This window comes from Gadus chalcogrammus, chromosome 17 (genome assembly GCF_026213295.1).
Source record: "Gadus chalcogrammus isolate NIFS_2021 chromosome 17, NIFS_Gcha_1.0, whole genome shotgun sequence".
Lineage (NCBI taxonomy): Eukaryota > Metazoa > Chordata > Actinopteri > Gadiformes > Gadidae > Gadus > Gadus chalcogrammus.
The window spans coordinates 5,175,124-5,193,099 of NC_079428.1; the positions used below are offsets into that span (position 1 = coordinate 5,175,124).

The 17,976-nt window shown below is 44.5% G+C and overlaps 2 protein-coding genes across 3 annotated transcripts; both read left to right on the forward strand.

The window, feature by feature from the left end:
• Nucleotides 1-1,461: 1,461 nt before the first annotated feature.
• LOC130370106 (L-amino-acid oxidase-like) lies at nucleotides 1,462-5,298 on the forward strand. Its single transcript, XM_056575786.1, has 8 exons — nucleotides 1,462-1,513; nucleotides 1,614-1,655; nucleotides 1,840-2,069; nucleotides 2,315-2,427; nucleotides 2,749-2,950; nucleotides 3,053-3,121; nucleotides 3,332-3,468; nucleotides 3,590-5,298. Exons 2-8 carry the CDS (start codon nucleotides 1,637-1,639, stop codon nucleotides 4,386-4,388), a joined length of 1,569 nt encoding a protein of 522 aa, XP_056431761.1. The 5' UTR covers nucleotides 1,462-1,513; nucleotides 1,614-1,636; the 3' UTR covers nucleotides 4,389-5,298.
• Nucleotides 5,299-8,130: 2,832 nt separating this feature from the next.
• On the forward strand, nucleotides 8,131-16,511 carry LOC130370104 (L-amino-acid oxidase-like). 2 transcript variants are annotated; one of them, XR_008892952.1, is made up of 8 exons: nucleotides 8,131-8,375; nucleotides 8,750-8,979; nucleotides 10,681-10,793; nucleotides 10,921-11,122; nucleotides 11,245-11,313; nucleotides 11,688-11,824; nucleotides 13,000-13,851; nucleotides 13,998-16,511. XR_008892952.1 is itself a non-coding variant. In XM_056575780.1 (8 exons), the coding sequence occupies exons 2-8, from the start codon at nucleotides 8,357-8,359 to the stop codon at nucleotides 13,796-13,798; spliced, it is 1,569 nt and encodes a 522-aa protein (XP_056431755.1). In that variant the 5' UTR covers nucleotides 8,132-8,179; nucleotides 8,331-8,356; the 3' UTR covers nucleotides 13,799-16,509. The 2 variants fall into 2 exon arrangements, 1 of the variants encoding a protein (XP_056431755.1); XM_056575780.1 differs by having other exon boundaries at nucleotides 8,132-8,179; nucleotides 8,331-8,375; nucleotides 13,000-16,509.
• Nucleotides 16,512-17,976: the final 1,465 nt, after the last annotated feature.

The following is a 17,976-nucleotide window of genomic DNA, read 5'->3' on the forward strand; positions in this document are numbered from 1 at the left end:
TAAATACCAGTAGAAAGTGTATTAGGTATCTAATGTACGGTCATTATCAGTACAGATAATGTATTGGGTATATCCAATGGTTAAACAAAGTATGTCATTAGAATGGTTAGGAAGGCTTAACCTACCTACTATGTGTTGTCATTATCGAACTGGAACGGTAACAGAGTTATATTTTGGAAACTGAAACGGTGAACTGAAAACCCCCGTCCTCCACACTGCCTTCACCCGAGGAAACTCAGAAAATGGTCCAGTCAGTGCCCCCGGGGAAAGGGTGGACGGCTTCATCAGTACCACCTGGGACACGTCGGAAGTCTTCAATAGTACAGACAGGGACATGGTGGAAGACTTCTTTAGACATTTAGTCTCTTCTTGTGTTTTATTTGATCAGTCCCGCAGAAACAACAGTAATGTTATTCATTGTTCTCATACCTGAGCTCCACCTACCTCCACTTCCTTTAACTACACCAACACGTTGTAACATACCACTTGTCACTTGTTCTAGGCTTATAATGCATTGACACATTGAAAAGAAGAGTATACTTATTCAACACTTCTTAGTGCGACTGTTAGTACGACATCTTCCATTTGACATTCACCGCTGAAAAGATATCACCATTATGGACATTGTGGTAGGCACCGAAATTGAAATGATGGCCATAGGCCGTAAACAAGTGCATATATGCATATATATATATATATATATATATATATATATATATATATACAGTGGCTTTCAGTAGGCTGAGAGCAGCTCTGCCCCCCAATAAAACAAAGCTATTGGTTGACCAGATGGTAACCTATCGATTGAACCTCCTCAGGATGGATCAGTTGGATCCCTGGCATCTCAAAATCCCGAGGGGGTTAAGAAAACAGACAAATACCAACATATGACACTCAGAGAAACAGAATGTGAAAATATAATTTCCCATTACATCATTTTGCTTTATTCCAAACAATGACTGAGTTCATGCTCATATATAAAAGAGGTGAACAGTAGAACGGCAGCCGATGGGTGGGCAACGAGAGAGGAGCAGATGGGGCATTCGAAGAGATTCAACTAATCAACTAACCTCAACTAATTGTGAGCATTACATTTGGGAGAAACACTAAATTCCTTTCAGGAATGAGGAAGCTTCCACTTTCGATATTGGGTCTGGGTTCCTATGACTACCTCATAAGTATTATTATCTGCCAACCCTACTCTTGGAGACAGACGCATTCATCACCTGATTAAAAGGGAAGGAGTAATTCTGAAGAATGTAGTTGTGTCACACCTGATGTCAAAATCACTCTTTAAATTTTTTGTTTTATTTTAAATACCTTGCTGCTTGATAAGGAAGACAGTAAGTATACATAAAAGGTCCTTCAAATGGCAGCTCCCAGTAGAACCGTAGAAGTTTGTTGTCCCTGAATAGTTTATCCAAAAACGAAACCTATCCTAAGAGGGAGGAAGAGAGGAACTGCTATTTAAAAGCATCATCAAACAGTTGGCGTGAGGGCTCTCACATTGAAGGTAGGAACCCATGTCTTGTTCTTACACTGCTCAACATGCCAAGTAAAAAAGAAATATATAGGCTATCAGTGTTATGATTCACTGTATCTCATCTCCACAGTATCTACCCCCGAGACAGAATCCATGGCCCTCTGGAAACCAAGTGAGTACACACTGGATCATTTGTTGGAACTCAAGAAAATTTAAATATGCAAATAAATGTATTCTATGACAAAGTTTGTCCGCTGATTATTAGGCATGGCGGATATTCTCGTGAGGTCATGCTGAAAAATAAAAATTTACATTTAGGGCATTTAGCAGACGCTTTTAAGTGTTTGACTGTGCAGTAGTTGTGTTGTTGCTGGCCTGTGTGTCCTGGCCACGGGGGGCTACGGAGGACCTCCGCAGTTTCAAGGATCAGCTCAGCGACTGTCTGGAGGACAAAGACTACCAGGAGCTTCTGGACATCAGTATCCATGGCCTCCCCCCTGCCCAGACCCCTCGGCACGTGGTGGTCGTGGGCGCCGGCATGGCCGGCCTGACCGCTGCCAAACTGCTGCAGGACGCGGGACACCAGGTAACCGCTCTCAGGGTTTTCTTCTCTTGTGCCACTGCAACCTTTATCACTTCATACTGGCTCGACGTTTGATTCACCAATTTGTTTTTGTGAATGAAACGTCGCTAGCTAGAATTATCATGAGATGTAGTTAGCCAGAAGCATAAGGAGATAGAGCTACCTAGAAGCACAGCTGGACGTAGCTAGCTAGAAACACAATGAGCCGCAGCTGTTCGGTGTGTATGTGTGCGTGTGCGTGTATTCAGGTGACGGTGCTGGAAGCTAGTGGGAGGATGGGCGGTAGGGTGGAGACCTACAGACATCAGACAGGGGGCTGGTATGCTGAACTGGGAGCCATGAGGATTCCAAGCTTCCATCAGTAAGTTAGCCGGTCCTACTTGCTTCCCTCTTGCTCTCCCTCTCTCTCTGTCCCTCTCTCATGCTGTCTCTCTCATGCTGTCTCTCTCTGTCCCTCTCTCATGCTCCCTCTCTCATGCTCCCTCTCTCTGTCCCTCTCTCATGCTCCCTCTCTCTCTCTCTCATGCTCCCTCTCTCTCTCTCTCTCTCTCTCTCTCTCTCTCTCTCTCTCTCTCATCGTCTCTCTCTCTCTCTCTCTCTCTCTCTCTCTCTCTCTCTCTCTCTCTCATATCTCTCTCTCATGCTCCTCTCTCTCTCTCTCTCTCTCTCTCTCTCTCTCTAGGATTGTGCTGTACTACGCCCATGTGCTTGGCGTGGCATTGAGTCAGTTTGTGATGTATGACCCCAACACCTTTTACCTGGTCAACGGGCAGCGTGTGAAGACCGACGCAGCGCGGAGAAACCCCGCCCTCCTCAAATACAACATCACCCGTAAGGGGAAGGCCCTGTCAGCTGATCAGCTGCTGGATCGGGCCTTAAAGACGGTTAGTAGCCAAGGACCGCCCGCTCTTTAAAATGGCCAACAAAAACCAAGAGTTACTCTTGAATTATGTGGTCTGTGTCGGTGTGTGTGTGTGTGTGTGTAGGTAAAAGACGCACTGAGACATGAAGGATGTGAGGCAACTTTGAAGAAATATGACCAGTATTCTGTCGAGGTAAATATAGATTTTTTTTATAAAAAAAAAGTAGGCTATCTATATATTTCATTCGCAGAAGTTGCAGACCGTTCAGAGTGAAAATTATTTTTTGATTTATTGTTTAAGTAATTTATAGGTAAAAAAAACATTATTTGTCTCAGAAATCCAGATATTTTGCCTCATGGACCATTGAAAATGAAAGTGTGTGTGGGTGTGTGTTTTATTCAGGGATATTTGGTTCAAGTGGCTAATCTGAGTTCTGAGGAGGTGAGGATGATAGGAGACCTGCTGAATGAGAACAGCTGGATGTACACCGCCCTCACCGAGATGCTCTACGAACAAGCAAATCTCAACGACAACAATGAGTCAGTCTCTGCTCACTCAGTCACCACAAAGCATTCTACATTCACCAACACATATATATATATATTTACACACAGACACACACACAAACATATATATTCATATAGATCTTTGTCCTTCCAGGTATTTTGAGGTGGTTGGTGGCTCAGATCGTCTCCCTCAAGCCTTGCATAACGTCCTGGTTGAACCCGCCCAGCTAAACTCTCCGGTCAAACAAATCACCCACTCAGACGCTGGTGTTGATGTATTTTACCTGAGGGGTAAAGACTCAGATCTGACCGAGCTTTCTGGTGACGCAGTCCTGGTCACGACCACAGCCAAGGCAGCTCGCTTCATAGAATTTGACCCCCCACTGACCCCAGGAAAGAGGCATGCACTGAGCAGCGTTCACTACGACAGCTCCACCAAGATCATCCTCACCTTCAGCAGAAGGTTCTGGGAGGATGACTGCATCAAGGGGGGGAAGAGCATCACAGACCGCCCCTCTCGCTTCATCTACTACCCCAGCCACGGCTTCCCCCAGAACCCAGACATCGGCGTGCTGCTGGCCTCCTACACCTGGTCTGATGACTCTCTGCTCTTCCAGGGCCTGGGGGAGGAGGAGCTGAAGGAGGTGGCCCTGAAGGACCTGGAGCTCATCCACGGGGAGCAGGTCTGGGACCTGTGCACGGGGGTGGTGGTGAAGAAGTGGAGCTCTGACCCCTACAGCCTGGGAGCCTACGCCATGTTCACTCCCTACCAGCATACTGATTACTCGTCTGAGCTCTTCCAGGCCCAGGGCAGGGTTCACTTCGCTGGGGAACACACCGGCTTCGCTCACGGATGGATTGAAACAGCCATGAAGACGGCCATCAGAGCTGCCAAGAACATCAACACCCAGCTTCAAGGCGGCTTCATGTCCACTGATAGAGAAGAGCTCTGACTCCAACACCGAGCTTCAAGACAGCTTCATGTCTACCGCTAGTGGAGATTGTGGTAGAAATTAATGATTATATTCTATGGGAAACCATGATTATTAATAGGCCGATATATCTAATGGTAGAAAACATTTAAAGCGTCTCTGGATTCTGATACAGGGCTTGACAAGGTGCCAGGGAGTCTTGGGTCAGAGCGTAAGTTGGAAACCCCCCACAGGAGCAGGAAGCCACGGGGTCAATGCGTGCTGACCTCAGCCTGGTTTTTCTAGATTATCTTGCTGACCATTTGGTTAGGGAAATTTATGATTGATTGTGGGCAGACACCTCAAACAAGAAACTGCTTTGTGTGTGTGGATAAAGAGGAAGCCGAGATCTGTTGACCGCCAGTGTTTTGCAAACAATTCGGCCTTGTTGTTTTTGTCATACTTGCTCCGGACCCCTCGATTTCTTTTCCTCTCTCTTAAGTTAGTTTATATCTCGGTTTATTCCACCACAAGATCTCTAACTCTAACACCCCAGCATTATTTTGTTATTAATCACATATATTGAAGCCTGAGAAGATAGTACCTTCATGCTAGCAGTACTAGCTCTTCATTTGCATGTGTAAGCCTTTAGAACCAATCTAAAACTAAATTGGTGTCCGCTATGAACTCTAAAGGTAATGATAAATTGACCAATCTAAGAGTGCAGCCTACATGAATGCAATATCCTAGCTATGCACACATTACGTCACCTTTCCAAGAACTGTTACTTAACTGTTACTTACCTGTATTCCTTTATCACTCTCCCCCCATGTATACAAGTTCACCTCCTTTATTTCCTTGTCAGTTCCTGGTTTTTGTCCCTTTATCCTTTTGGTGCCCAACTTGTAGTGTTCTTCTGCCTGGTCAGGGAACAGATATTGAGTGTTTTATTAAAAGCCCTTTTTTGTTACGTTTCCTGAGTAGTAGTCTGCAATTAGATCCTATCCCTCTTTCTTGCTGTCTTTTGTCAGCACCCGTGGGTAGCTACCAGTCTAACCAGTAAAACCAGCAGTGAAATGTGGTTGTACTGGGAACCTTCTGCATTACCTTGTCCATTTTTGCTGAAAAAAATACCCTGACCGTGAAAACTTTAGTCTGATTCTGGATTTCTATTGCAACATGTGATACAATGCCAGACTGTTATGATTGATTGGCACACCATTACTATTCAGAATTTTTCTTTCCCTGTCATTGATATGACGTCTCACGATAGGGTCTGCTATTTACATGCTCTGTTGGCAAACAGTCGGAGGGAGGGCTTTAACATTAAAGGTCCCATGGCATGAAAATCTCACTTTATGAGGTTTTCTAACAAATAATATGAGTTCCCCTAGCCTGCCTCATCCCCCAGTGGCTAAAACTTGCGTTCGGTGTAAAACAAGCACTAGGTATCCTGCTCGCCTTTGAAAAAATGGCAGCTCAGGCACGTTGATTTGGAATGTGGCCCCATATGTCGTCATAAGGGGCCAAGCTCCTCCCCTTTCTCTCCCTTGCCCCCTCAGAGATTTTGGCCCGCTAATGAGACGATGAGCTACGACCGTGCGAGCCTCACAGTGTGTGTGATTACACACACTGTAACGCAAGTGTTGTACACTTCTGTTAGTTGGATAACCATTCGTATGTTGATGTAATGGCGCATAACACTGACGGTTCATTGACGTCTCATGTATTTCCACAATGAGACTCGTAGTGGGGGTTATTTCAGCCATGGTTGAGAAGGAATTGGTGGGAAAGGAGCTTTGGCTTTGACTCCCTGAAATACATGAACCATGACATGGAGGAAAAAGGGATTGTTGCCCGTGAATGTCTACCACTTAAGCCCTGTATCCAGCTGCTGAGGGACCACTGCAGCGGCGCTGCAGGAGGCGGTGGTGCCTAAGCGCTGACCGCTGCCGAGGCGGTGGTCCCTCGGCAGTGAGGCTCCGGTGGGAGACAACCGCGGTCAACAACCGCGGTCAACAATCCCTTTCTCCGCCATGTCTTGGTTCAGTCCACTTCAGATTGATGGGGACGTGGAAGAACCAGAGACGTCTGAGAACCCAACGCAGTCGTTTGAGATTCACGGGTACTTCTTGACCACTCTGTCAAACTCCTCCAAAAATCGAGCGTATCGAGGGGCCACTGATAAAAAAGATAGTTTCAAAACAATCTGCAGATTTTACAGCACTGTCCCAGGGAGTGTGTCCGTGCAAAACGGGGCCTCCGGTAACACCCTTGGATCAACGCATCGCTTGAAAAAAATGAACTTGGTTGTTTTCTTTGTATGATAGATGGACTCCATGCGGTATAACACATCTCCATAAGCCCATCTCCATGAGGTGACACGGGGTCCCCCAATGGTGTGTAGATACCCACCGTTCAGCATCTAGCTCAGGGCATACCTTTTCAAACGTACCCAATCTTCTGTAGCCATACGCATCTCAAAGATCTCATCACCACAGCCTTTTGTCCACAGCCATTCCATCGAGGAATGAAATTACGTATTCAAAGCCGTTCTCCTCTCTATGCCTGAATGACACTTCGGTACGCTGGTCTTTTACACCTACGACAGGTCTCATTCTTCTAATCGGAGCATTGAGCAGTGACACATTTCCATCAATAGAAGCAAGGTTTGATTGATGTGTATGATAGCCGGACATACCAAAAGGAGGTTGATTTTCAATGTTTATGATAGTAGTCACACTTTCGCTGGTCGTGTGGAGTATGTTGATATGAAACGCTGTCTGTGGCTGGCCTATGATATGGCTGCAATGCCGTGAGGCCATACAAACACACACACACACACACACACACACACACACACACACACACACACACACACCACCTCATGACTATGGTCACCATTTATCCATGTACGCTTGCCCCCCACATCCCCCAATCACACACACACACACACACACACACACACACACACACACACACACACACACACACACACACACACACACACACACACACACACCACACAGACAGACAGACAGACACACACACACACACACACACACACACACACACACACACACACACACACACACACACACACACACACACACACACACACACACACACACACACACACACACACACACACACACACACACACACACACACGATCCCTCCCCTTGAACCACCACCACAGAGGCCCAACCCTTCACAATGCCTCCACAGAACGGAAGCGGAAGGGGGGTTGTGGCCCCCACCCTCGCACCCTGACCGGAAGCTGAAGCCCTCAGGAATGTGCCTTTTGGGGGGTATTATGTAAGGGATAATCACCGAGAGGCAGGGCAATAAACAGGATGATATGCCTGGCTCGTGGACGGCTTACTGCCCAAAACGAAAGTCAAGGGCAGTAACCTTCCATGAGCCGGTCATATCAAACTATTCAAAAATGAAGAAGCCTCAACTTTAGATATTTGTCTGGTTTCTCATGACTATTTCGGAACTATTATTATTTGCCAACTCTTGGAGACAGCCGGTCTTCATCACATGAATGACAGTGAAAGAGAAATTCTTGAGACTGTGAACTGTCACACCGGGTCACACGTCAAAATGACCATTGAGATTTAGTGATTTACTAAAAAAACATTGACTTTAGTCAGGACACTCCCTGTCTGATCCTCTTGAATTGATTGCAAAATGTGGGACAATTTCAGGCAGTTATGATGAATTGGCTCACCCTTTTTAATCACGTGATGAAAATTTCCCGGCTGGGAACTGCTATTTAAAAGCTTTGCTTCATCGTTAAACAATCAGAGTTAGTCTTTATGTTGAAGGTAGGAGCCGATGACCTGATTTGACACTGCTCTACCTACACTTGGCTAGTTACTAAAATTAAAAATCAATTAGCATTAAGGTATTGGCTTGTTTTAGTGCTCAAAATTGAGGTTCAGACTTAAAGTGATTCATAAACTCCTATCCCCGCAGTATCCATCTCAGAGACGACAGCACCCATGGCCCTCTGGAAACCAGGTGAGTACACTCTGGAAGAATCTTTTGGAACTCGAGAAAAGACAAATATGACCTTAAATGTTTTCTCCTTTGGTCTGTTATTTATTAGACAGTTTCTCTGGCTGTAATACTGAAACCAAAATGATGGTCATCATTGTAAAGCTCGTCACTTGGGGAATTGCCCCTACCCAGACCAGTAACTAGTCCCAACCACGAGTGCTTGCACTCGTTTACTCGAGGTTCATACGTTTGTGTCCCTAGCTCCCTGTGTCCCCTAGTTGAATACTGTCATAGCAGAGGGCAGCTCCCATTGTAAAATGTTTGCCAGATTAATTAAACCTTCATGAATGACATGTACATGTAACACTTACACCTCAAGGCGTTTGAATGTGCAGTAGTTGTGGTGTTGCTGGCCTGGGTGTCCTGGCAACGGGGAGCTACGGAGGACCTCCGCAGTTTCAAGGATCAGCTCAGCGACTGTCTGGAGGACAAGGACTACCAGGAGCTTCTGGACATCAGTATCCATGGCCTCCCCCCTGCACAGACCCCTCGGCACGTGGTGGTCGTGGGCGCCGGCATGGCCGGCCTGACCGCTGCCAAACTGCTGCAGGACGCGGGACACCAGGTAACCGGTCTCAAGCATCCATATTGGGTCCTCACATTGGCTGCAGAACTACTGTTGAACATGGTGGTTATGACAGAGTACGATGGGCCAGGGCTGTTTGCTTTATGAGACAACTCACAATGAGAGGAGACATAATCTATTATTTAGCATGCCTTATCATGCTTTTTATAAGTATGATATAGATTCATTACACTCAAGGTGAACTGTTTCAAGCCTTTATTTGTATTAATCTAGACAATGGCTTCAAGCTCATGAAAAACAGAAATTCAGTTTCTCAGAAGATTTGAACATTACACGTGACCAGTAAAAAAATGTTTTTTAATACGGAAATGTCGGCCTTCTGAAAAGTATGTTCTTGTATTTGCACCCAGTACTTGGTTGGGCATCCTTTTGCATGAATTACTGCATCAATGCGTGGGGTAGATCAGCCTGTGGCCCTGCTGAGGTGTTATGGAAGGCAAGGGTGCTTCGATAGCGGCCTTCAGCTCGTGTGCATTAGTGGGTCTCCTGTCTCTCATCTGCCTCTGTTCAATACCCCATACGTTTTCTGTGGGGTTAAGATCAGGCGAGTTTGCAGGACAATCAAGCACGGTAATCCCGTGGTCGTTAAACCAGGTATTGGTACTTTTGGCAGTTTGGGCAGGTGCCAAGTCCTGCTGGAAAACTAAATCAGCATCTCCATAAAGCTTGTCATCAGAAGGAAGCATGAAGTGCTCTAAAACATCCTGGTAGACGGCTGCATTGACTGGATTAAACACATTGGACCAACACCAAAAGGTGACAGGACAAGAGTGGCTGGAGTGGAGTGGACAGGAGTGGCTTGACATGAGGAATGAGACAGTTGTAGTAACCAAGGTCATTGATGCGTCTGTGTGTTCATTTCCCTTTGGGTGTAATGAATCTACATAATATATGAGGTTTTTTTTTTTTATTGAAATTAATTAACTTTTCAACAATATTCAAATTTATTGAGATGCACCTATACATACAGTGGTAAGAATACGTTTATGCACCCATGCTAAAGTTAACTAAATAGAGGAATAATAAGTCATCTTTTGGAAATCGATCTTAATGCCTTAATTAAAGAAATTAGGAAAAATCCAACCTTTTAGGCCACCAATTTTCTTTGTGAATGAATAATGTCTAGTAAAGAAATAAAAGTTCTTCATAAAAATACAGGGTGCATGAGAATACAAACCCCTATGCTAAATTCCCATAGAGGCAGGCAGAGTTTATTTCAGTTAGCCTATTATCTGGTTTGATTTGCAGTGAGAAATCATTAGGCTAGCTAACAGCTATTAGGCTAACTGAAAAGAATCATGCCAATCTCTAGGTAGGCCTACTTTATCAGGATGCACAGTAGCCATGAAATTAAAATCTGCCTGCCTTTATGGGAATTTAGCATAGGGGTTCCTATACTTACGCACCATGTTTTTTAATGAACATTTATTTATTTACGATACATTATTCATTCACAAAGAATATTGGTTGCCTAAAAGGTTGGATTTTTCTTCATTTGTTTAATTAAGGCATTAAGATCAATTATATAATATAATTATATGGATGGTGTGTGTGTGTGTGTGTGTGTGTGTGTGTGTGTGTGTGTGTGTGTGTGTGGTGGTGTGTGTGTGTGTGTGTGTGTGTGTGTGTTGTGTATGTGTGTGTGTGTGTGTGTGTGTGTGTGTGTGTGTGTGTGTGTAGGTGACGTTGCTGGAGGCTAGCGGGAGGGTGGGGGGGAGGGTGGAGACCTACAGACACCCGACAGACGACTGGTATTCTGAACTGGGATCCATGAGGATCCCCAGCTCCCACCAGTAAGTTAAGCAGTCCTACCCCTACCCCGGCCCCTCCTGCTCTCCGTCTCTCTCTCTCTCTCCGTCTCCCTCTCCCTCTCTCTCTCTCTCTCTCTCATGCTGTCTCTCTCTCTCTCTCTCTCTCTAGTATTGTGCTGTTTTACGCTAAGATGCTGGGTGTGGAACTGCGTCCATTTGTGATGTATGACCCCAACACCTTCTACCTGGTCAATGGGCAGCGTGTGAAGACCGGGGCAGCAGACAAAAACCCCGCCCTCCTCAAATACAACCTCCCCCATAGGGGGAAGGCCCTGTCGGCTGATCAGCTGCTGGATCAGGCCTTGAAGACGGTCTGTAGCCATTGACTGCCTGCTCCTTAAAATGGCTGCCAAAACCATACAGATACATTTAAAATTGAATGATGTGGTAACGAAATATGTCTGTATGTCTGTCTGTCTGTCTGTGAGTGCAGGTGAAAGACACAGTGAGACATGAAGGATGTGAGGCTGCCCTTAAGAAATATGACCAGTATTCGGTCAAGGTAAATATATAATATATATATATATATATATATATATGTTTGTATATTGCATTCACAGATTTAGTTCCTGTCCAGAGTGAACTTGTCTCCCATTATGGCCCGTTATTAGTCAGAAATTAAATAATTATTCAGTTTAAGTCATTTAAAAAGCATAAATACCAAACATTTGTGTCAGAAATTCAAATATTTAGATTCATGGATCATTGAGAACGAAAGTTAATGTGTGTGTGTGTGTGTGTGTGTGTGTGTGTGTGTGTGTGTGTGTGTGTGTGTGTGTGTGGGTGTGTGTGTGTGTGTGTGTGTGTGTGTGTGTGTGTGTGTGTGTGTGTGTGTGTGTGTGTGTGTGTGTGTGTGTGTGTACACGTGTTTTTCAGGGTTATTTGGTTCAAGTGGCTAACCTGAGTCCTGAGGAGATAAGGATGATAGGAGACCTGCTGAATGAGAACAGCCTGATGTACACTGCCCTGACCGAGATGCTCTACGATCAATCAGATATCAACGACCAAACTGAGTAAGTCAAACTGCCAATAAACTGTCTGCATTCGCTCATTCGACTCTAACATTTTTGCATTCATATATATATATATATATATACACATGTGGAGTGCGGTAAATGACGAGACAAGAGACGGAGATGGGTCGAGTCGGCTTTACTCTCCACTTCAATTAAACAAGTGTTACTCAAGCATGAGTTCAAAACGTAACTGCCGTAAACCGGAACTGTCGTAAACCGGAACCGTTATCCCAAAACCCCAATTTTGACTGCACTAATATATTGTGGCAACCCGGCCTGGTCCAATTAAGGACATGCAGAGCAGGTGGAGAAGCAGGGCTTAAGTAGCTTCTCCACTCATTCGGGGCTCTCCCAGCCATGGAGCTCCTGTATGGAAAGACCGGTCCTCGTGGGTGACGGGATTCCACCCATGGGGGACAGGACCGTCGATTCCTCCCAGGGTTTTTTTCGTTGTATTATTTTCAGTAGGTTTGTCTGATTTTGGATTAAACATGCCTTTTTCGCTTTTGCCCAGCAAAGTTGTGTCCTGTTTCGGGAGGTGGTGGTTCGCTCACCGTGCCAGATTGCCACAATATATATATATATCAGTGCCATTTTAATGTAAATGCGATTAGATGGCATCGCGGCAGGGGCGGTATTTGGGTAGAGGTGTGGGATGACGTAGCAACATGAGTAGTTCTAACTGGAGAGACGTTGAAATCCGCAAGCTGCTGACCAGCATGGGAGGGAAGGTGATGCAGGTGCCTTTAAGGAAGACGGTGAAAGACGGTGCGATCTACGAGAGTGTAAGGAGGAACTTCCATTACGAGGCTTTCACCTGGATAAAAAAATGAAGTGGTCAGCAAAATAAAGAATATGTTTGCGTTTTTGCAGTTGTCAATAGTTAATCACGTTAGTAGCTTACACCCAGAGGTAGTCTACTCATTCTTCCATGCGAGTGGCTTGATTAAAAATTATTCGAAAGAGGTCTCCGTGTAAAAATGCCTAATGTAACACAATTCCCGCAGAATTGTTTACTTCCTGTGCTAACTTACCCATGTGAAGACGTGTGCAGAAAAGAGTTTTAAGCAGATTTAGTTTTGATTTATCACAACAAATTGGGTGATTAATTAGTAACTATTTTTTTATTGATTGCGAGCTCTAACATATATATTTATCTATTGTCCTTCCAGGTATTTCGAGGTGGTGGATGGCTCAGATCGTCTCCCTCAAGCCTTGAATAACGTCCTTGTTAACCCCGCCCAGCTAAATTCTCCGGTCAAACAAATCAACCACTCGGACACTGGCGTCGATGTATTTTACCTGAAGGGTAAAGACTCAGTTCAGACCAAGCTGTCTGCTGACGCAGTCCTGGTCACGACCACAGCCAAGGCAGCTTGCTTCATAGAATTTGACCCCCCACTAACCCCAGGAAAGAGGCATGCACTGAGCAGCGTTCACTACGACAGCTCCACCAAGATCATCCTCACCTTCAGCCGAAGGTTCTGGGAGGATGATGGCATCAAGGGGGGGAAGAGCATCACAGACCGCCCCTCTCGCTTCATCTACTACCCCAGCCACGGCTTCCCCCAGAACCCAGACATCGGCGTGCTGCTGGCCTCCTACACCTGGTCTGACGAAGCTCTGCTCTTCCAGGGCCTGGGGGATGAGGAGCTGAAGGAGGTGGCCCTGAAGGACCTGGAGCTAATCCACGGGGAGCAGGTCTGGGACCTGTGCACGGGGGTGGTGGTAAAGAAGTGGAGCTCTGACCCCTACAGCCTGGGAGCCTTCGCCATGTTCACTCCCTACCAGCATACTGAAATCGCCTCTGAGCTCTTCCAGGCCCAGGGCAGGGTTCACTTCGCTGGGGAACACACCGGCTTCAGTCACGCCTGGATTGAAACAGCCATGAAGACGGCCATCAGAGCTGCCAAGAACATCAACCACCAGCTTCAAGGCGGCTTCATATCCACTGATAGAGAAGAGCTCTGACTCCAACACCAAGCTTCAAGACAGCTTCATGTCTGCCGCTAGAGGAGATCTCAAACTCTAACACCCCAGCATTATTTTGCCAGTGTTTTGCAAACAATTCGGCCTTGTTGTTTTTGTCATACTTGCTCCGGACCCCTCGATTTCTTTTCCTCTCTCTTAAGTTAGTTTATATCTCGGTTTATTCCACCACAAGATCTCTAACTCTAACACCCCAGCATTATTTTGTTATTAATCACATATATTGAAGCCTGAGAAGATAGTACCTTCATGCTAGCAGTACTAGCTCTTTATTTGCATGTGTAAGCCTTGAGAACAAATCTAAAACTAAATTGGTGTCTGCTATGAACTCTAAAGGTAATGATAATCTGAGACTGCAGCCTACATGCATGCAATATCCTAGCTATGCACCCATTACATCACCTTTCCAAGTACTGTTACTTAACATAAGACACAGCCCATCTGGCAATCTAAATATTGCACATTTCCATGAAACATACAGACGACTATTAGACAAATGTTGTCCTTTGTGATTATCAAAATTAAAAACTTTAACCAAAATTACCAAAAATGCCAAAAATATTGGCTTGTATTAGTATCTCATCGAATGCGATGTCCAAATCACGAGTACTCGTTTTTTGTTTGCACTCTTTTTTTCGTTGCACAAGGAATTTCTGCGTCAGTTTCCGCCAATGTACGCAGACTAAGGTCATTTCAAGCTTCCTTTAATAAAGAATGAATGAACAGAATGGATGTTTAATGAATAACTACATCTGGATATTGATTTACCTTGTGTGACCCTGTGTGACCGTTGATACTAGAGCAGTACATTATCCTTCTTAATCCTTTTTTCTTCCCTTTCAATCACGAGTTGTAACCTTCTGGGGTTGAGGTCAGGGTTTTGGGAAGGCCATTCTGAAAGCTAGATATCAGCTTGAGCCATTCTTAAAGCACTAGGATGTGTAATGTAATGGTCCTGCCAAAGTTTCCCATCACAGGTCTATTTTCCTGTCCAAACCTCCCATCATTCTGTTACTCATCACATGCCATGACATACATGGCCTTTAAGAGTGTCCACTGTGGACCTCAATTGGACACGCCTGTCACCAATAACAATGCACCACCTCGATGACTTCTACCCAGATGTAGATATATGCACCATATTATAATAATATTTTGGGCAGCTACTAGTCTAACCACCAGAAGGCTGTGACTGGGCAGCTCCCAGTAAAACCAGTAGAATAATGAGGTTGGTTCCCTGGTGCTATTTTGCAGTTTCAGAAAACAATTCCACCAAAAACCAGGAAATACCTGGTCTAAAGTTATTTTAAGGGCGCATGCATAATGTTCCTTACGCTCCTCACGCATACACTTCGCTTCTCTCATCTACCTAGCCACACATTCTTGGTAAATTATTTGGGAAAGAACAGCTGATACAGCGGTAATAAGTTGTACTTTTAAATCCATGCATCTGCAAACACCGTACAGCAAACACATTTTTTCTTGACACAGACATCATGTACAAGCCCATAACTTTAAGAATTGATGAGTATTTGATCGTGAGAAAACATTGCTTTACCGCGATTGAGTGTTAAAAGAATGAATGAATGTGTGTAGGCCTATGTGTAAAATAATTAATGAATGCAGGCGCGCGTGTGCGCGTCCATCTGTTTAAACACACACAAACTAAACACGTAACACATAATACAGTCCATGGCAATGTATATTAACGGGGGGACACATAACGATAACGTTATGTGTCCCCCCGTTAAGTCGATAACGATAATGCATACAATACTGGTAAGAAACGATGTTTGTTAATGTATTGCGTATATCATTATATAGAACCACAGTTGCCGCATATCATATGTGTGTTAAGTTTTCTTTGCTGAAATTTATTTGAGGACTGAGTATTTCTGAAGTTGTGAAAGAAATGTTATTCCATGTGTGAATTAGGCCATTTTATTTGGCCATAAACTGAGCCATTTGAAGTTTGAAATTGATATGGTCATGCATCTGTCTCATCAGAGACTGCAAACGCGCTGTCAAAATATCAACTGGAATAGTAGCAGCTGAAGTATCAGTAGTAGCTGAAGTATAAGCAGTAGTAGCTGAAGTAGTATAAGCTGTAGACTGGGCATTCGAAGAGACTCAGCTAGGCTGCATTTAGATTGTTACATTTGGATGAAACACTCACGCAATTCCTATTCAAGAATGAGGAAGCCTCAACTTGAAATGCCGGCCTTAATCACATGAATGAAAGGGGAAGAGAAATTCTTGAGACTGAACTGGCTCGCCGGGTCACACGTCCAAATTACGATTGAGATTTAGTAATTTACCAAAAATACCTTGACTTTAGTCACGCTTGAGTGCAGATGAGGTCTGTCTACTGGCAGGTCCCGGTATAACCAGTAGAAGACTGGTTGAACTGGGCAGCTCCCAGTGCAGCCAGTAGAAGAATATTAAAGAAAATTGTGATAATTGTGATGAAAAGATTCCCAAAACTTTTCCCCGCCCAACTCCTTTTCACTTACCAACATATTAGGTGTGATTACACCAGCCAGCTTGCACAGGTGAAGACGGTTGGTTTACAAAAATCACCATACATTTTGTTACAAAAAACAAAAAATACCTCTTCTACGTGACAAAGGGGTTAGTTATTTGACTTCTTGTCCAGGTGCACAGATTGGAGGGATGGCCTGATTTGACAATATCTGTATTGGAAGATGTTTCTTTCTAGTCCTTATGATTGAGTCTTTGCCTCAGGTTTCATTTACTAACTGAGGGTCTTCCCTAAAACGGGTGTTCTATTGAAACCTGTGAGTGTTCATTCTGAACCACTATTATTACCATTATAACCATTATTAGTCATCTTTACACTTGACCACCCAACTAATCAGGTGAGACTGCTTAAACCAACCATCATCCATACCGAGGATGGTGCTCCATGTTGCCATGACGGAGATCTCCCCGAGGGTGTGTGGAGATTTCTGGTTGAACCTGTGCACGCTGATTACTCAATGTGTAACAGGTGTGCAGCCTCACCCAGCCCCCGAGTCGAATCAGACTGGGCAGCCGAGGCTGCTTGGACCAGCCATCATCCACACACACTCCCACCCTCTGCCTGCTACGTCAGTGGTTCTCAACCTTTCTGGGGCTGAGACCCCCCCCCACACCTTCCACATTATTCTCTCATTACCGCGGCTCCTAGTGCGAGTTTTGCAACACATTTATCGCAAAAGGTGTTGCAAAATTCAAGGCGATAGGTTCCTGACTCCTCACCTCCCACTTATGCGGGGGAGCACATTTGTGAAGTTACCGATTCGTGGTGTTGTAATCACCAAGGCGTTTTACTGGAAGATGGACTCAAGAAGAAAAAATTCCAACGAGTCAATGCTATCATTACAAGTTTGCAGGTGTCATTGTATTCATGTAAATTGGAATTTGTGATTGTATGAATTTGTGAACATTATTTGTGTGACTTCACATTCAATATCAACACACAAGTAAAACAAAATTCTACAAGCTCTTCAGCGTGTTTTTTTGTGACATTTTTTGTGAAATTCAGCATGTGTGTGAATATTAGTAGTGAAGACGTTCTGATTTTTGTTCAAGCTCGCACATCGTATTCTACCAGGTCTCCCATCGAGTCTACAATATCTCAATTTTTTTTATCTTGAAAGACAGTATCAATATATGTGTAAGTATTAAGCATGTTAAAAGAGGAAGTGTTAGTAAATACTTTACAAGACACTGACTCAGCTAATGTTCATGTATAAAAGAGGTGAACCGTACAAAGGTAGCTGAGAAGTAGGCAACAAGAGAGGAGTAGACGGGGCATTCGAAGGGACTCGAATGCTAGTGAGCTGAAACGCTCACTCAATTCCTATTCAAGAATGAGGAAGCCTCAACTTTAGATATTTTTCTGTTTTTTCATGACTATTTCGGAACTATTATTATTTGCCAACTCTTGGAGACAGCCGGCCTTCATCACATGAATGAAAGTGAAAGAGAAATTCTTGAGACTGTGAACTGTCACAAAGGGTCACACATCAAAATTACTATTGAGATTTCGTAATTTACTAAAAATACATTGACTTTAGTCAGGATGCTTCATAAATGCAGAAGAGGTCCATCTACTGGCAGGTCACGGAGTAACCAGTAGAAGACTGGTTGAACTG

Coding starts and splice junctions, on each gene's coding strand:
- LOC130370106 (XM_056575786.1), top strand. Junction 2,951..3,052: donor TGGATCGGGCCTTAAAGACG/GTTAGTAGCCAA, acceptor GTGTGTGTGTAG/GTAAAAGACGCACTGAGACA. Junction 3,469..3,589: donor AATCTCAACGACAACAATGA/GTCAGTCTCTGC, acceptor TTGTCCTTCCAG/GTATTTTGAGGTGGTTGGTG.
- LOC130370104 (XM_056575780.1), top strand. Junction 11,314..11,687: donor ATGACCAGTATTCGGTCAAG/GTAAATATATAA, acceptor CGTGTTTTTCAG/GGTTATTTGGTTCAAGTGGC. Junction 11,825..12,999: donor GATATCAACGACCAAACTGA/GTAAGTCAAACT, acceptor TTGTCCTTCCAG/GTATTTCGAGGTGGTGGATG.